The sequence below is a fragment of the Bos grunniens genome, chromosome 1, assembly GCF_055505025.1.
Source record: "Bos grunniens cultivar Pamir isolate PY7600 chromosome 1, Bosgru_T2T1.0, whole genome shotgun sequence".
NCBI lineage: Eukaryota > Metazoa > Chordata > Mammalia > Artiodactyla > Bovidae > Bos > Bos grunniens.
The window spans coordinates 104,094,962-104,109,568 of NC_141165.1; the positions used below are offsets into that span (position 1 = coordinate 104,094,962).

Consider the following 14,607-nt stretch of genomic DNA (forward strand, 5'->3'; position numbering starts at 1 on the left):
CAGGACAGTATTTGATACCCTTGATGACTCCCTCTTCCTGAAAATCTTCCCCCTTGGCCTCCAATGTACTCCCCTCTTTTATTTCTCTCCTAAACCTCTGGGCATTGCTTAGCAGGTTTCTCTCTTTTATCCAGCACATGAATTTAGAGGGCCCTGGGGCTCAGTCCTTGGCTTTGTCTTGTGGTGATAGATCGTCTAGACTGACAGCTTTAAAGATCATTTCTATCTGATGACTTGCAAAGTTTGATCCTAAGTCTAGACTTTTCTTTAGCATTCCAGACTCACAGATAACAGACTTTAATATCTCCACTTGGATGTTTAATAGGCGTCTCAAACTTCACATGCCTACAACCTAGTTCCTAAACTCCACCTCACCAGACCTATTCCCACCAGTGTTTAGTAGCTCATCTGAAGCCATCTCCATCCTTCTGCTTGCCTGGACACAAACCCTTGGAGTTATCCTTGATCAGAATTTTCTTCCACATTATTCTCATTTGTTTCATCAGCAAATCCTGTTGACTCTACTCCATTCAAAATCCAAGCTCTGGCTACTTCTTACCACGTCTGCTGTTACCCCCAAGTCAAGTACCATTTTTTCCCTCCTGAATTAACTCTCTCTTGTTATCCCTGATTCCACCCTCTCCCTCTGTCTTTAACCACAGCCACAGTAAATTAAAAACAAAAAAATCAGATGATGTCACTCTTCTGCTCAAAAACCTCTTGTGGCTTCCTATCTCACGTAGAGCAGAAATGCCCAAATCCTCACCGTGGCCTGTGAGGCACTGTAATCTGGCCCCTGGATGCTTCTTGGACCTCATGGACTACTCTTTCTTTTACCAACCTTAGCCACTTGAAATTCCAGGCAAGCACCCCACCTCAAGGCCTTTTCATTTGCTTTTTTTCTTTTTAGCAATTTCTTCCCGTACTTACTTATGACTCTCTCCTGTAACTCTCTTTACGCAAATGTCACCTTATGGAGGCCTTCTCTGATCACTGGGTTAAAAATGGAAACTCTGCATATCCAAGACTTTTTATTCCTTTTCCCTTTTATTTTTCTCCTTAGCACTTACTACTGTTTTACATGTCATATTTTTACTCATTTACTTTTAATTCTGTCTTCTGTTGGAATATAAGCTTTATGAGGGCAGGAATGACTTTTTTTTTCACTGATGTATCCATAAAACTTACAATAATTCCTGGCATATTTACTGGATCTCCAATAGATATTGATATAAAGTGAGGCATGAGGAATAATATAAGGAGATTCCTGAGAAGTATTAATGTTTAAAGGACATTTAAATCTCCATGGAAATAAATACTTTAAAAATTATTATGAATTATATTTCTATTTAAAATATATATTATACTTGGATTCAGCCTGATTTCTTTTGGGTTAGCCCAGTTACTTTCATCAAATAGCTTTACTGAAGTATTACTGACCTAAGTGTAAACATTGACGTGTGTATCTATGAGGTGAAACCATCATCACAATTGAGATAATGCATATATCCATTCAAAATTTTCCAATCTCTTGAAATCCCTCCCTCCTGCCCCTTCTCACTCCTTCAAGCCCTCCTCTCCAAACCCAGTCCCTAGGCAACCACTAATGTGCTTTGTCAGGACAAATGAGTTAATGTTTCCAGAATTTTATAAGATGGAATCCTGCAGTGGATACTCTTTTGTCTGGCTTATTTCACTCAGCAAATTATTTTGAGATGCTTCCATGCTGTAGCACATGTGCGTAGTGCATTCTTTTGTTTGCTGAGGAATAATTAATGATGAACGTTTGGATTGTTTCCAAATAGAGCATTTGGAACATTCACATAGTCCAATTTCTTTGTTTCTAACTTCAGGATAATAGAACTTCACTTCATTGAGTGCTAAACAGAAAGCTCAGATGGGCTCTATAAAGCTTCACTGGGAGCGAGTGTCAGGCTTTAAGAGGTTAATGTGATTTGGCCAAGTTGACTGCAGACATGTTGCTGATGGCCTGCCTTGGCTTCAGCCTGCATTATGTTTCCTGACTAAGTGAATCATGTCAGGAGTCTTAGACATATCAGAGGTGCAGCAGTGAACACACTAGCTGATTTATGGATCCCATGAAAGACAGACTCAGCCTCCTAACAGGGAGGACATGATGTGACAAGGTTATACTGCTAATGTTCCCTGGGTTTTGACCCCAGTTTCTGCCTGCTGCCTAGCTTTTGAAGCTCAGGCATGTTATAATTTTACAAACCATTTTTTTTGTTGTTGTTGTTGTTTTTCTCTGGCCCTCAGCCACATATCTAGGCCAAATTCCTGTTTGCAAAGTTTTGCCAACATGCATTATCTGTTTTTTTTTTTTTTTTCTCTCACACCAATTCAAGTGGCTGCAATTGAATCTGCTTTCCGATTTGGCCTGTCTGGTCTTCTCTTGGGAGGCATTAGAACATGACTGACAAGTTAATAGAGGGCAGAAATTGATTGCAGAGGTTTGGGTGTAGAATATGGATTTTATTTTGGCTTGTTTACAAGTATGCTGTAAGCCGTAAGAGTAAACTGTGAATATTGGTCAATTATTTTATGAAGCCTTGTGGATTTCTGTAAGCTGTTTAACTGATGGTTTTCCCACTGCAGATGTGTGCCTGGTGTCTGAAAATCCCTCTGACTTTCACTTTTGCTCTCATGGAACAGTTGCTGTGGAGAGCTTGGATGATGCCGAAGAACTGCTGGCCACGGATGTAAGGCTTGTTAGTTACCAGAGCAAAGTCTGGTAATGACAATGAGACATGGAAGAAAGCATCTTAGATCTCCTCTCTTCCAAAGGGTCCTGGAGAAGTGACCTTCCTTCCCCGAGGGGTGGAGAGTGGAAGGTGCCCCTATAAGACTGCTTCTGTCCAGAGTTTTATACTTATTTATTTTGTCAGTATAGTAACTTTGATACATATAGAAAAGTAGGAAGATGCTTCAATGCAATGATAACCACTGTTTTCATTCTTTTATTTTTTTTCTCTTCGGGATTGCTGTTATGTAGTTGTTTTGGTGTTTTTTTAAATCAAGGATCATAATCATTCTACATATGCTATTTGATATATCATTTGCTTTTTGATTAATGTTTAGCATTTCCAGTGTTATTACAAACTCTTCATAAACATTTAATGGATACTTAATATTTTATCAGACATTTGTTCTATAGTTTATTTAACCATTCTCCTATTGTTAGACTCAAGGTTGAGGGTTTGTTTTCCTACTATGGTGAATATCTTTGTAGGTGAGTACATTCTTGTATATCAGATTCATCTTATGCTAGATTTCTAAATGCTAGGATTATGAAATTTTTGTAGTCTCTCGATACATATTCTAAATTAACTACTAGAAGGATTACCAATTTCCACCCTCCTGGAGTGTGTGAAAACACACTTCTTACCATGTGCAGTGGCTTCCTAGGATGCTGTTCTTTGGTGACATAGTTCTTCTTTTCTTAAATACTTCCTTTTGCCAGTCGTCAAAATGAATCTGGAATAAATATGGGATAACATATGGGATCCCAGAAATAAGCAACCCATCAGATACGGTGCTACTTTATCCCATAACCATGAAAGGCAAAATAATTGAGCTCATATAGGCAGTTAATGATAGATTATTGGAAGGGAGAAGAGAGGAACAGGAGAGAAGGCATCTGAGGAGAGTTCTAAAACTACTGAGTTAAACATCAAATCATATGCCTTCCTAATTCTCTTTTAAAGGGATGAAGAGGCTACAGGTGACCAAGAGCCAACAGGGCGCTTTCAAACCAATTTGCATTAGTTTGAACAGAACTGTCACACTTCAGGGCTGTGGTGATCCATCTCCTTCCCTCCGGCAGGCAGCCCATGGCCCACAAGTGGAGGGAGGTGTGATAACAGAGGAGGTGAGGTGCTTACTGCAGCCATTAGGCAAATGAGTACTTGGCCATCTGCTTCTCTTTCTACAGCAAGCCATGGACATCTTGGGCTTTCTCCCTGATGAGAAGTACGGATCTTATAAACTCGCTGGAGCCATCCTGCACTTTGGAAACATGAAATTTAAGCAGAAACCCAGAGAAGAGCAAGTGGAAGCAGATGGCACAGAAAGTAAGGATTACTTTTGAAAACAGGGCATACAGGTGCCTTGAATCCCTGACCCTAGGCCTACTCCCTTTCCTTGCAGTTAGCCTCACCTCTTGGTTTTTAGGAAATGTTGAAATTAATCAGTGATATCCCTCAATTTATGCCCCCCAAATTTTGTATCTTTCAGTCATCATTTCTTTGTAGAGTCCTTGTATCTCAGAATAAGACACATTCCTTAATTAATTATTGATGACGCCAGTAAATTTGCTAAACTTGGGTGATAATAGGATTGACTAAGATACAGTGTGCCTTCAGCATGTAGACTCTGGAGAAAAACAGAAAAAGGAGCAAATCACTATGAGATGCGTAAAGCAACATAATGAAGGTGTGAACAAAGATTTTTAGAATTCTAAAGCTGGAGCGTTCACTAAGTTGAAAACAAAATGGCTTCTTTTCCCTTTGCTCTTTATTCACATTATAAAAATTTATAGTCATGCCTACTTATCAAAAAGATCTATAGTGAGTGATCTGTCTAGAATGATCATTAAAATAGAAAATCACAATTATGAAAAGAAGGAATAATAGTCATAATGACTTCATTTAATAAAATTCCTGGCATCTGAAACAAAAAGAAAAAAGAATATTCATTCAAATCTTTCAACAAATCTTTTTTAAAATTTTGTATTTTCAATTGTGGTAAAATATACACAACATAAAATCTTACCCATTTTTAAGTGTTCGTATCAGTGGCATTAAGTGCTTTTACATTGTTGTGCAACCACCATCGCAGTTAATCTCCAGAACTTTTTGTCATCCAAACTGAAACTCTGTATAAAGCAATAACTCCCTATTACTCCCTTCCCCTAACCCCTAGAAAGCATTAGTTTACTTTCTGCCTCTATGAATTTGACTATTATGCATACTTTATATAAATGGAATCATGTGATGTTTGTCCTTTTGTGTCTGGTCTATTTCACTTAGCATAATGTTTTCAGAACATATTGCAGTAAGTGTCAGAATTCCATTCCCTTTTAAAGGCTAAATAATATTCCATCACATGTATATTCTACTTTTTGTTTACCTGTTCATTTGCAGACACATGAGTTGCTTCTACTTTTCACCACTGAGTAATGCTGCTGTTAACACTAGTGTTCACATATCTGTTTGAGCCTGTGCATTTATTCTTTTTTGTCTATACCCAGAAGTAGAATTGCTGGATTAAATGATGATTCTATATTTAATCTTTTGAGGAACCTCCATACTCTTTCTCTATGGTGGCGGCACCATTTCACATTCCCACCAGTGATGCACAAGGGTTCCAGTTTTTCTACATCCTCACCAACACTTGTTTTCTGTTTTTTTGATAAGAGCCATCTGTATGGGCATGGTGGTATCTCAGTTGTGCTTTTATTTTCATTTCCCTAATGATTAGTGATGTTGAGTATCTTTCATGGACTTATTAGACATTTGTATATCTTCTTTGGAGAGCTATCTATTCAATTCCTTTGCCTGTTTTTGCATTGGGTTGTTTGTTTTTCCATTGTTTCACAAATAGTTTTTGAGGCCAGTCTGTGCAAGGACTGTACCTGGTGCTAGAGATATACCTGTGAACAAGATATCATCTCTGTCTTGACTGTCTAGTGTGGGAGATAGACAATATATACATAAATGGACAAATACATGCATGAAATCAGAATGAAAAAGCAGAATCAAAGAATAAAGAATAATAGGAATTGAAGGTTTGTTGATAGGGTGGTCAAAAAGTCCCCTTAGAGAAGAGGACACTGGAGCTCAGATGAGAATACAGTGGGAGAAGGTACTCCGTTGCTGCTGTTCAGTCACTCAGTTGTGTCAATTGTTAGTACAATATATACATTGTACCAACATATTAACATATACTTTCCTGGTCTCTTGTTGCCTTTTTTTGTTATTTTTGTCATTGTTGTTGGTTTTTTGCTTTTTCCATGCTTTGAAACAAAGTTTTAAAAATTATTTTTATTACAAAAGCAGGATATAATTATTAAGCAGAAGATACAGATAAGCAAATGAAGCAAGTCATCTTATCCAATCTCCCTGGTGGTTCCTTGTCAGCTTTTTTGCTGGTGTGTCCTCATTGTCCTTACTTCTAACTGCTCCAGAACTGCTGGTCTCAACTCTTGACACTTTTCTTTGCTCATTTTTTAGCTGATTATCTCAAACTCAACTTGTATAGAACTGAATTCTCCACCTCTTCGTAACCCCTGCTACCAACTCTTCATTTTCAGTCTTCTTACTAAATGTCAACTGGACTCTCCCAGTTGCCCAGACTCAAATCATGGGTAGCTTAGAGTCATCCTGACCTCCTCTCTTTTTCATTGTCTCTACCTTTAAACATACGTAAAACTTACAACCATCCGCAGCTATCATGTTCACTGCCACCACCTAGCCTAAGCCTCCATTTCTTACCAGACAATCCAGAGAGCCTCCTTCCTGATCTCCCCACCTCCACCCTCACCCCATTACTGTGCACAGAGCAGCCAGCAATGACCCTTTCACAGTATAAGCCATTCCATATCCCCTCCTCTCACAGATGGCTCCCATCTTACTCAAAATAAGCTCAGAATCCTCAGTATAGCCTCCTTGTCTTCTCTGATGTCTCTCCAAATCTCTCTCTAATCCCATCTCCCTATTGTGACTGATAATATGAAATTTGTATTTGGTCTTTGTCCTAGTTTATGGCACAGAGCTCCTAATTTGGAATTTTCTGAGTTATGAGATCGATAAAGGTACATTTTATGTTAACAAGCTGACTTTTGGACTGTGCCTATAGATGGGGTCTGGTCACCACAAGAACTAACCTAGAGTTGGAACTTTCAGTCCCATCTCTGTCAGGACAGAGGAGAGGGGCTGGAGATGAAGTTCAGTCACCAGTGGTCAATGCCTATGTAATGAAGCCTCCATGAAATCTTAAAAGCACAGTGTTCAGAGAGCTTTTGGGTTGCTGAACTTGTGGAAATTTGGTGAGATTGGCATCCCTGAAGAGGGTGTGGAGGCTCTGCACCCTTTCCGCATAACTTTCTCTAGGCATCTCTCCTATTTAGCTATTATTGAATTATATTCTTTTATCATAAACCATTGATTTAGTACATAAAGTGTTTTTTCTGAGTTCGGTGAGCCTCTAGCAAATTCAGTTCAGTTCAGTTCAATTCAGTCATGTCTGACTCTTTGCGATCCCATGGACCACAGCATGCCAGGCCTCCCTGTCCATCACCAACTTCCAGAGTTTACTCAAACTCATGTCCATTGAGTCGGTGATGCCATCCAACCATCTCATTCTCTATTGTCCCCTTTTCCTCCTACCTTCCATCTTTCCCAGCATCAGGGTCTTTTCAAATGAGTCAGTTCTTCGCATCAGGTGCCAAAGTATTGGAGTTTCAGCTTCAGCATCAGACCTTCCAGTGAACACCCAGGACTGATCCCCTTTAGGATGGACTGGTTGGATCTCCTTGCAGTCCAAGGGACTCTCAAGAGTCTTCTCCAACACCACAGTTCAAAAGCATCAATTCTTTGGCACTCAGCTTTCTTTATAGTCCTACTCTTACATCCATACATGACTACTGGAAAAACCATAGCCTTTACTAGATGGACCTTTGTTGGCAAAGTAATGTCTCTGCATTTTAATATGCTGTCTAGGTTGTTCATAACTTTTCTTCCAAGGAGCAAGCGTCTTTTAATTTCATGGCTGCAATCACCATCTGCAGTGATTTTGGGAAGTCCGTCACTGTTTCCACTGTTTCCCCATCTATTTGCCATGAAGTGATGGAACCAGATGCCATGATCTTAATTTTCTGAATGTTGAGTTTTAAGCAAAATTTTTCACTCTCCTCTTTCACTTTCATCAAGAGGCTCTTTAGTTCTTCTGCTTTCTGCCAGAAGGGTGGTATCATTTGCTTATCTGCAGTTATTGATATTTCTCTCGGCAATCTTGACTCCAACCTGTGCTTCATCCAGTCCAGCATTTCTCATGATGCACTCTCCATATGTTAAATAAGCAGGGTGACGATATACACTCTTGACATACTCCTCTCCCTATTTGGAACCAGTCTGTTGTTCCATGTCCAGTTCTAACTATGGCTTCTTGACCTGCATACAAATTTCTCAGGAGGCAGGTCAGGTGGTCTGGTATTCCCATCTCTTTCAGAACTTTCCACAGTTTGTTGTGATCCACACAGCCAAGGGCTTTGGCATAGTCATTAAAGCAGAAGTAGATGTTTTTCTGGAACTCTCTTGCTTTTTTGATGATCCAACAGATGTTGGCAATTTAATATCTGGTTCCTCTGCCTTTTCTAAATCCAGCTTGAACATCTGGAAGTTCACTGTTCACATACTGTTGAAGCCTGGCTTGGAGAATTTTAAGCATTACTTTACTAGTGTGTGAGATGAGTGCAATTGTGCAGTAGTTTGAACATTCTTTGGCATTGCCTTCTTTTGGGATTGGAATGAAAACTGACCTTTTCCAGTCCTGTGACCACTGCTGAGTTTTCCAAATTTGCTGGTATACTGAGTGCAGCACTTTCACAGCATTACCTTTTAGGATTTGAAATAGCTCAACTGGAATGCTATCACCTCCACTAGTTTTGTTCGTAGTGATGTTTCCTAAGGCCCACTTGACTTCACATTCCAGGATGTCTGGCTCTAGGTGAGTGATCACACCATCGTGATTATGTGGGTTGTGAAGATCTTTTTTGTATAGTTCTTCTATATATTCTTGCCACCTCTTCCTAATATCTTCTGCTTCTGTTAGATCCCTACCATTTCTGTCCTTTATTGTGCCCATCTTTGCATGAAATGTTCTCCTGTATCTCTAATTTTCTTGAAGAGATCTCTAGTCTTCCCCATTCTATTGTTTTCCTTTATTTCTTTGCACTGATCATTGAGGAAGGCTTTCTATCTCTCCTTGCTATTCTTTGGAACTCTGCATTCAAATGGATATATCTTTTCTTTCCTTCTCTGCCTTTCACTTGTCTTCTTTTCATAGCTATTCTTAAGGCCTCCTCACACAATCATTTTGCCTTTTTGCATTTCTTTTTCTTGGGGATGGTCTTGATCCCTGCCTCCTATGCAATGCCACGAACCTCTGTCCATAGTTCTTCAGGCACTCTGTCTGTCAGATCTAATCCCTTGAAAATTAAATCTAGCAAATTAATTGAACCCAAGTAGGGTGTCGTTGGAACCTCCAAACTATAGCTGGTTGGTCAGTAGCCTAAGCAACAACCTGGACTTTCATTTGGCTTTTGAAGTGGAGGAAGCAGTCTTGTATTAATAGGACTGCACTCAACCTGTGGAATCTGATGCTGTCTCAGGTAGTTGGTGTCAGAATTGTGCTGAACTGTAGGACTTCCATCTGGTGTCACAGAACTGCTTGGTGTGGATCCATCCACCTCAGTGGAGTCAGGGGCAGAGCCCTCACCTACCCTTTCCCCAGTCTCTCACTCCTCTCGCTCAGTCCGCTGATCTCTTGGCTCTTCTGGGAGTATTCGAGCAATCCTATTGCAGGACTTTTTCACCAACTCCTCCTTCTCTCTGGAACTCTTCCTAGGTATCCTCATGGCTCACTCCCTCACTTTGTCAAGGTGCCATCTTGGCTGTCACCTTATCAGAAAACTCTTCCCTGACGACCCCCACCTCCTTCTTATCATTCTCTATCTCCTTACTCTGAATATTTTTGTTTGTGTCATTCATAATAGCTGCTTTTTATTGGCTGTCTTACTCCCCAGTCTCCATCAGATAGGAACTCCTAAAGAGCAGTGGTCTAATTAGGTGTGAACTGCTGTATTTTATCCACTCCAGTGTTCTTGCCCTGAGAATCCCAGGGATGGGGGAGCCTGGTGGGCTGCCGTCTATGGGGTCACACAGAGTCGAACACGACTGAAGTGACTTAGCAGCAGTAGCAGCAGCTGTATTTCCAGGCATTAATACAATGTCTGGCTCTGTATTATAGTAGCACTTACCATAGTAGTAATTAATTATTTGTTAATGAATCCTACCTACTCAGGGACAGTCAGTTAATATCATAGGACATATCCTTTGTGTTTTTTTTTTCTATTTGAGTGACTGTCTCACTATACTCATCAATATTAGCAGTTGTTTTCCACTTGTCAATTAGCCAGGTTTTATTTTATTTTTATGTATTAATAAAGCTAACATTTGTGTAGGTTATCAACTATTTATATTGTTTCTTTTTTTAATTTTTGTTTCCATCATTAGCCCATTTTTAAAATTGAGGCACAGATTTTTTCTTATTGATTTCTAAGGGCTCTTAATATATTAAGCCTTGGTAATTTTCTTCCAGTTAACCATTTAGGAAGTAGTTGAAGGAGTTGGACAGATGGAGAAGAAAGAGAAAAGAGGAAGGGCCCCAAACCAAAGGCGACATTCTTAGCTTTGCCTCTTTCTTGAGCTCAAGTCCCACATTTCTAACCTTCTACTGCATGTTCTCCTGCTACCCTAAACTCTGCATGGCAAAAACTCAGTGTATCATCTTCTTCAAGTGATGTCTCGCTGTTGACTCTTCTATTCATATTCACAGTGCTGTCCTTCTCTCTGCTTCTCGGGCTAGAAACATCTTCATCATGTTTCTCAGTCTTTTGCTCTTTCTTGTTACTAGTTTAGACTTTTCAGCCCCTTGCACTCCACTGTCCCACAGTAGGTTCACTTTCTGTAATTGCCTCCCTCTGGTCTGCCTTCCACACTTCCACAAAATTAATCTTTCTGATTAATTTGCCATTAATTTGCCATGCTGATTAATTTGCTGTTCTAATTTGCCATTTCTCTGCTAAAAGCCCCTTTAATATATCCCCATTATTTAAATAATACCTTCCAGAGATATCAGATGTCTCCTGTGGCCACAAGTCACCTGCTCTTCTGTTTATCTCACTTTCTAACTTCTTGGTCCAATCTGCCATCTTTGACCATCACTGCACTGCCCGCCTCTGGGTCTTTGAGTCATGTTGTTCTCTGTCTTAGAAATGCTTGTTCTCCTATATTTGCCCATCAAAACCCTCCTCATCCTTCAAGGCTCAGACCAAATGGTGTTTCTTTCTTGAAATCTTCTCTGTTTATGCAGTCCAAAAGAGATCTTTCTCTCTCTTTCAAACTTTGATGATACTCATAATTTGTCTCTTTATAGACAGTTGTTTTATGGACTTGCTATTTTTGCCTGTTTTATTTACTGTCATGAGTTATAAATTCCTTGATGTCAAAGATTTTTGTCTTGTTTATCTGTCCTCTTACCATAGCATCTGGTACCAGGCCTTGCATATAGCAAGTGCTCAGAAACTGTTCAATAAATTAAGAAAGGGTGAATAGCTCAGAAACCACATTATAACCTTATATATAAGATGAATTGAAGGTCATTTTCAAAACCCTTTTTCACATTCCCATATTGCAATTTGAGAAAACTGGATTTTGTTTCTGTCTTTATATCTTGTTATTTATACATCAGACTGTACTGGGATAGAATTGTCCCTTTGTTTTTCTCTACTTCCTTATCTGTTTTCAGGTGCCATCAGAATTGTTCTCTCCATCTTCTAATAATACTTACCAAATCTGGATACCATTCTCTAGAGAGTACTTCTCAGACTTGGCTGCACATTAGAATCACCAGGGGAGCTTTTCTATTCCTGAAGCTCAGGCCTTACCCAGACCAAAGGAAATCAATCTCTGAGGGTGGATTCAGGCATCAGGGTTTGTGGTTACAACTTGCCAGGTGATCCCAATGTGCAGCCAAGGTTGAGGACTGTTCTCCAACCCTCGTACCCTCATGTGTATCAGAATCGCCTGGTGAAATGCTAAAATTAAACCCTAACCTCCTCTAGTGAGCAAGTACTTTGTTCTTTTATGAACTCTGATCCTGATCCACACCAGTGATGAGAACCCTTCTAGCTAAACCTCTCCTAGGTAAGACAATACAACCTGGTTAAAATTCATGGTTTTATCTACCAGGTCCTAGAAAATGATGTTTATTTTGGTGGGATTTTTATAAAGCTTCTTCTGGAATATATCAGGTCACACAATGAACATGTTTACAGGTGGTGCTGTCTTCACGATGGCATCTCCTGAATGTTAGAAGGACGTTTTTTCACCAATTTAAACTATTTTCATCTAGGTTGTAGCACTATAAACTTTTAATGCAAAGGAAGTAATTTTGAGGAGGGGAACATGACACTGTTATATTCTGTTAAAAAAAGATGAATAACATGTGATGTTTAATGTACGCCTTTGGGATAAATTCAAGGCACACTCTCTGCAGATCCTTGAATGTCTCTGGAGTGGGAGAGAAATAATTCTGTAACGTTGAAGGCTATTTCTGTTAGAGCTTAAGGTGGGATACTACAGAGAATTTGGGTTTCCTTTGTTCATGGATGAAAATAGACTCAAAGAACTGTCATTAACACTGGAAAAAGATTGGTGAAATTGAGACTATTATTACCTACCTTGTCCATCTGAATGCTTCCAAAGCATAGAGAGCTGAAGTCCTGTCTATTTTTCCTGGACAGATATTGTGGAATTGTTCATTTTTCACATCATTGGTTACTCTTCAGCCCCACTCAGATTCATCAGGCACATTACATTTCTCCCTTCCTTTGAAATGTTTTCATTTTGGGTTAGATGCTCTTTAAATTCTCCTTTGGCTCAAAAAGTCTTTTATTCTGACCCCTTGGCTTTTCAACTTGAAATAATCAGGCTTTTGTCTCCAAACATGGTGCTCTTAACAAGAATATCTCAGTATAGGATCGGAATGTCTGCTCTACTTTTGATTTTTCCACTTATTTTCCCAAACAGTCTGTCTTTGCATTTTGAAAGATTTCATAGCAGTGGAGTTCCTAGGCCATTATCACTGATTAGGAGTAGATGTAGAATTTGTAGATACATTTCTAGAATGTATAATATATATTGACTTTGCACGCTAAGTCTCTTCAGTTGTGTCTGACTCTTTGTGACCCTATGGACCACAGCCGACCAGGCTCCTCTGTCCATGGGATTCTCTAGACAAGAATACTGGAGTGGTGGGTTTCTATTTCTTTTAGTTAATAAATAAATCAAACATTTCAAGCTTTTCTAGTCTTTGTGAAAACTTTAAAGGCCCCACAAAAAGGAAATGGATATTGTTAATACAGATGACATATAGCTATTTAATTGTGTTTTGTTTTTAATTTATTCTTTATTTGTGGTCATTGCTCAAGAAATTTTGTACTTCTTAATGAAGTAAGGAAAGACTGCATTTCCTTCTATTCTAAGACATTAACTTTATGGAATGACTACATCAGATATATATCTCAGGATTCACTTAAAATGGGAGACAGCAGAGAGGTTTCAACTGAGTAAAATATTCCTTTTGTTTGATAACTGAAAAAAACATGCAATTTAAAATGTGTTTATAGCTTCTCGCCTGTGGCATTATTTCGTGTTATTGTCATTTTTTTAACACCTGATGTGATACATGCTTATTTACTTTTCCTTCTGATAACACTCATTCTTCATTTCTTTCCTTAGAAAATGAAAATAGCACTCTATATAAGAATAATTGTGTGGGTTGTAAGTCTTCTTGTTAGGCAGCAGAGGGCACTGTGGGGCAGAGACTCACAGGAAGAGGAGCGGTGTATGAGAGATACTGGGCAAGTGTCCTGGCTTCTGTTGATAGGTCTTGAATTACCCAAATATATGGTCCAAGTTCTGGTTCCATTGAAAGGAGCTACCAATATATACGTAGAAGGGGAAAATAGGCAAATAATGAAAATATGATTTTCATCCTCTTCAGATGAACAATTCTTTTCAGAAGAGGGCCAATATCAAGAAATGGATTTTTTTTAAATTGGGCTATAATTCTCATATTATAAAATTATTCTTTAAAAATATACAGTTCAGTGAGTTTGGGCATAATCAGAAGGTGGTTTGACTAACATGTCATTACTCCCAAAAAGAGATCTTGTATACAAAAGTAGATACTCCCCATTCCTTTTTCCCCTAGCCCCTGGCAACTACAAATCTACTTTCTGTCTCTCTAGATTTACCTATCCTGGACAGTTCATATAAATAAAATCATATAATATATGGCCTTTGTGTCCGGCTTCTTCACTTACTATGATGTTTTCAACCCTCAATCATGTTGCAGCATACATCAATACTTCATTCTTTTTTGTAGTTAAAAAAATGTTCTGTGGAATTAATATCCTGCATTTTGTTTATCCATTTATCAGTTGATGAACATTTGTGTTTTTTCCTTTTTTTGACCATTGTGAGTAATGCTGCTAGGAACATTTGTGTACAACTATTTTGTGTGAACATATGTTTTTATTTCTCTTGGATATATACCTCGGGGTGGAATTGTTGGATCCTGCAGTAACTATGTTTAACTTCTGAGTGGCTGCCAAACAGTTTCCTCCAGTGGCTGTACCATTTTACATTCTAGGAGTGTTTGAAGTTTTCAGTTTCTCCACTTCTTCACCAACACTCATGTCCTTTTGATTATAGCCATTCTAGTGAGTCTGTAGTGGCATTT

General features: G+C 38.9%; 1 protein-coding gene across 4 annotated transcripts in view; it reads left to right on the top strand.

The window, feature by feature from the left end:
- Positions 1–3,943: 3,943 nt before the first annotated feature.
- The window catches only part of MYH15 (myosin heavy chain 15), a 125,590-nt gene continuing 114,926 nt past the window's right edge, over positions 3,944–14,607 (top strand). For all 4 annotated transcript variants that reach the window (XM_086407733.1, XM_086407710.1, XM_086407726.1 and 1 more), the window contains exon 1: positions 3,944–4,091. In XM_086407733.1, coding sequence (XP_086263859.1) covers positions 3,959–4,091 — 133 coding nt within the window. In that variant the 5' untranslated portion in view covers positions 3,944–3,958. The remainder of the gene's footprint in view (positions 4,092–14,607) is intronic.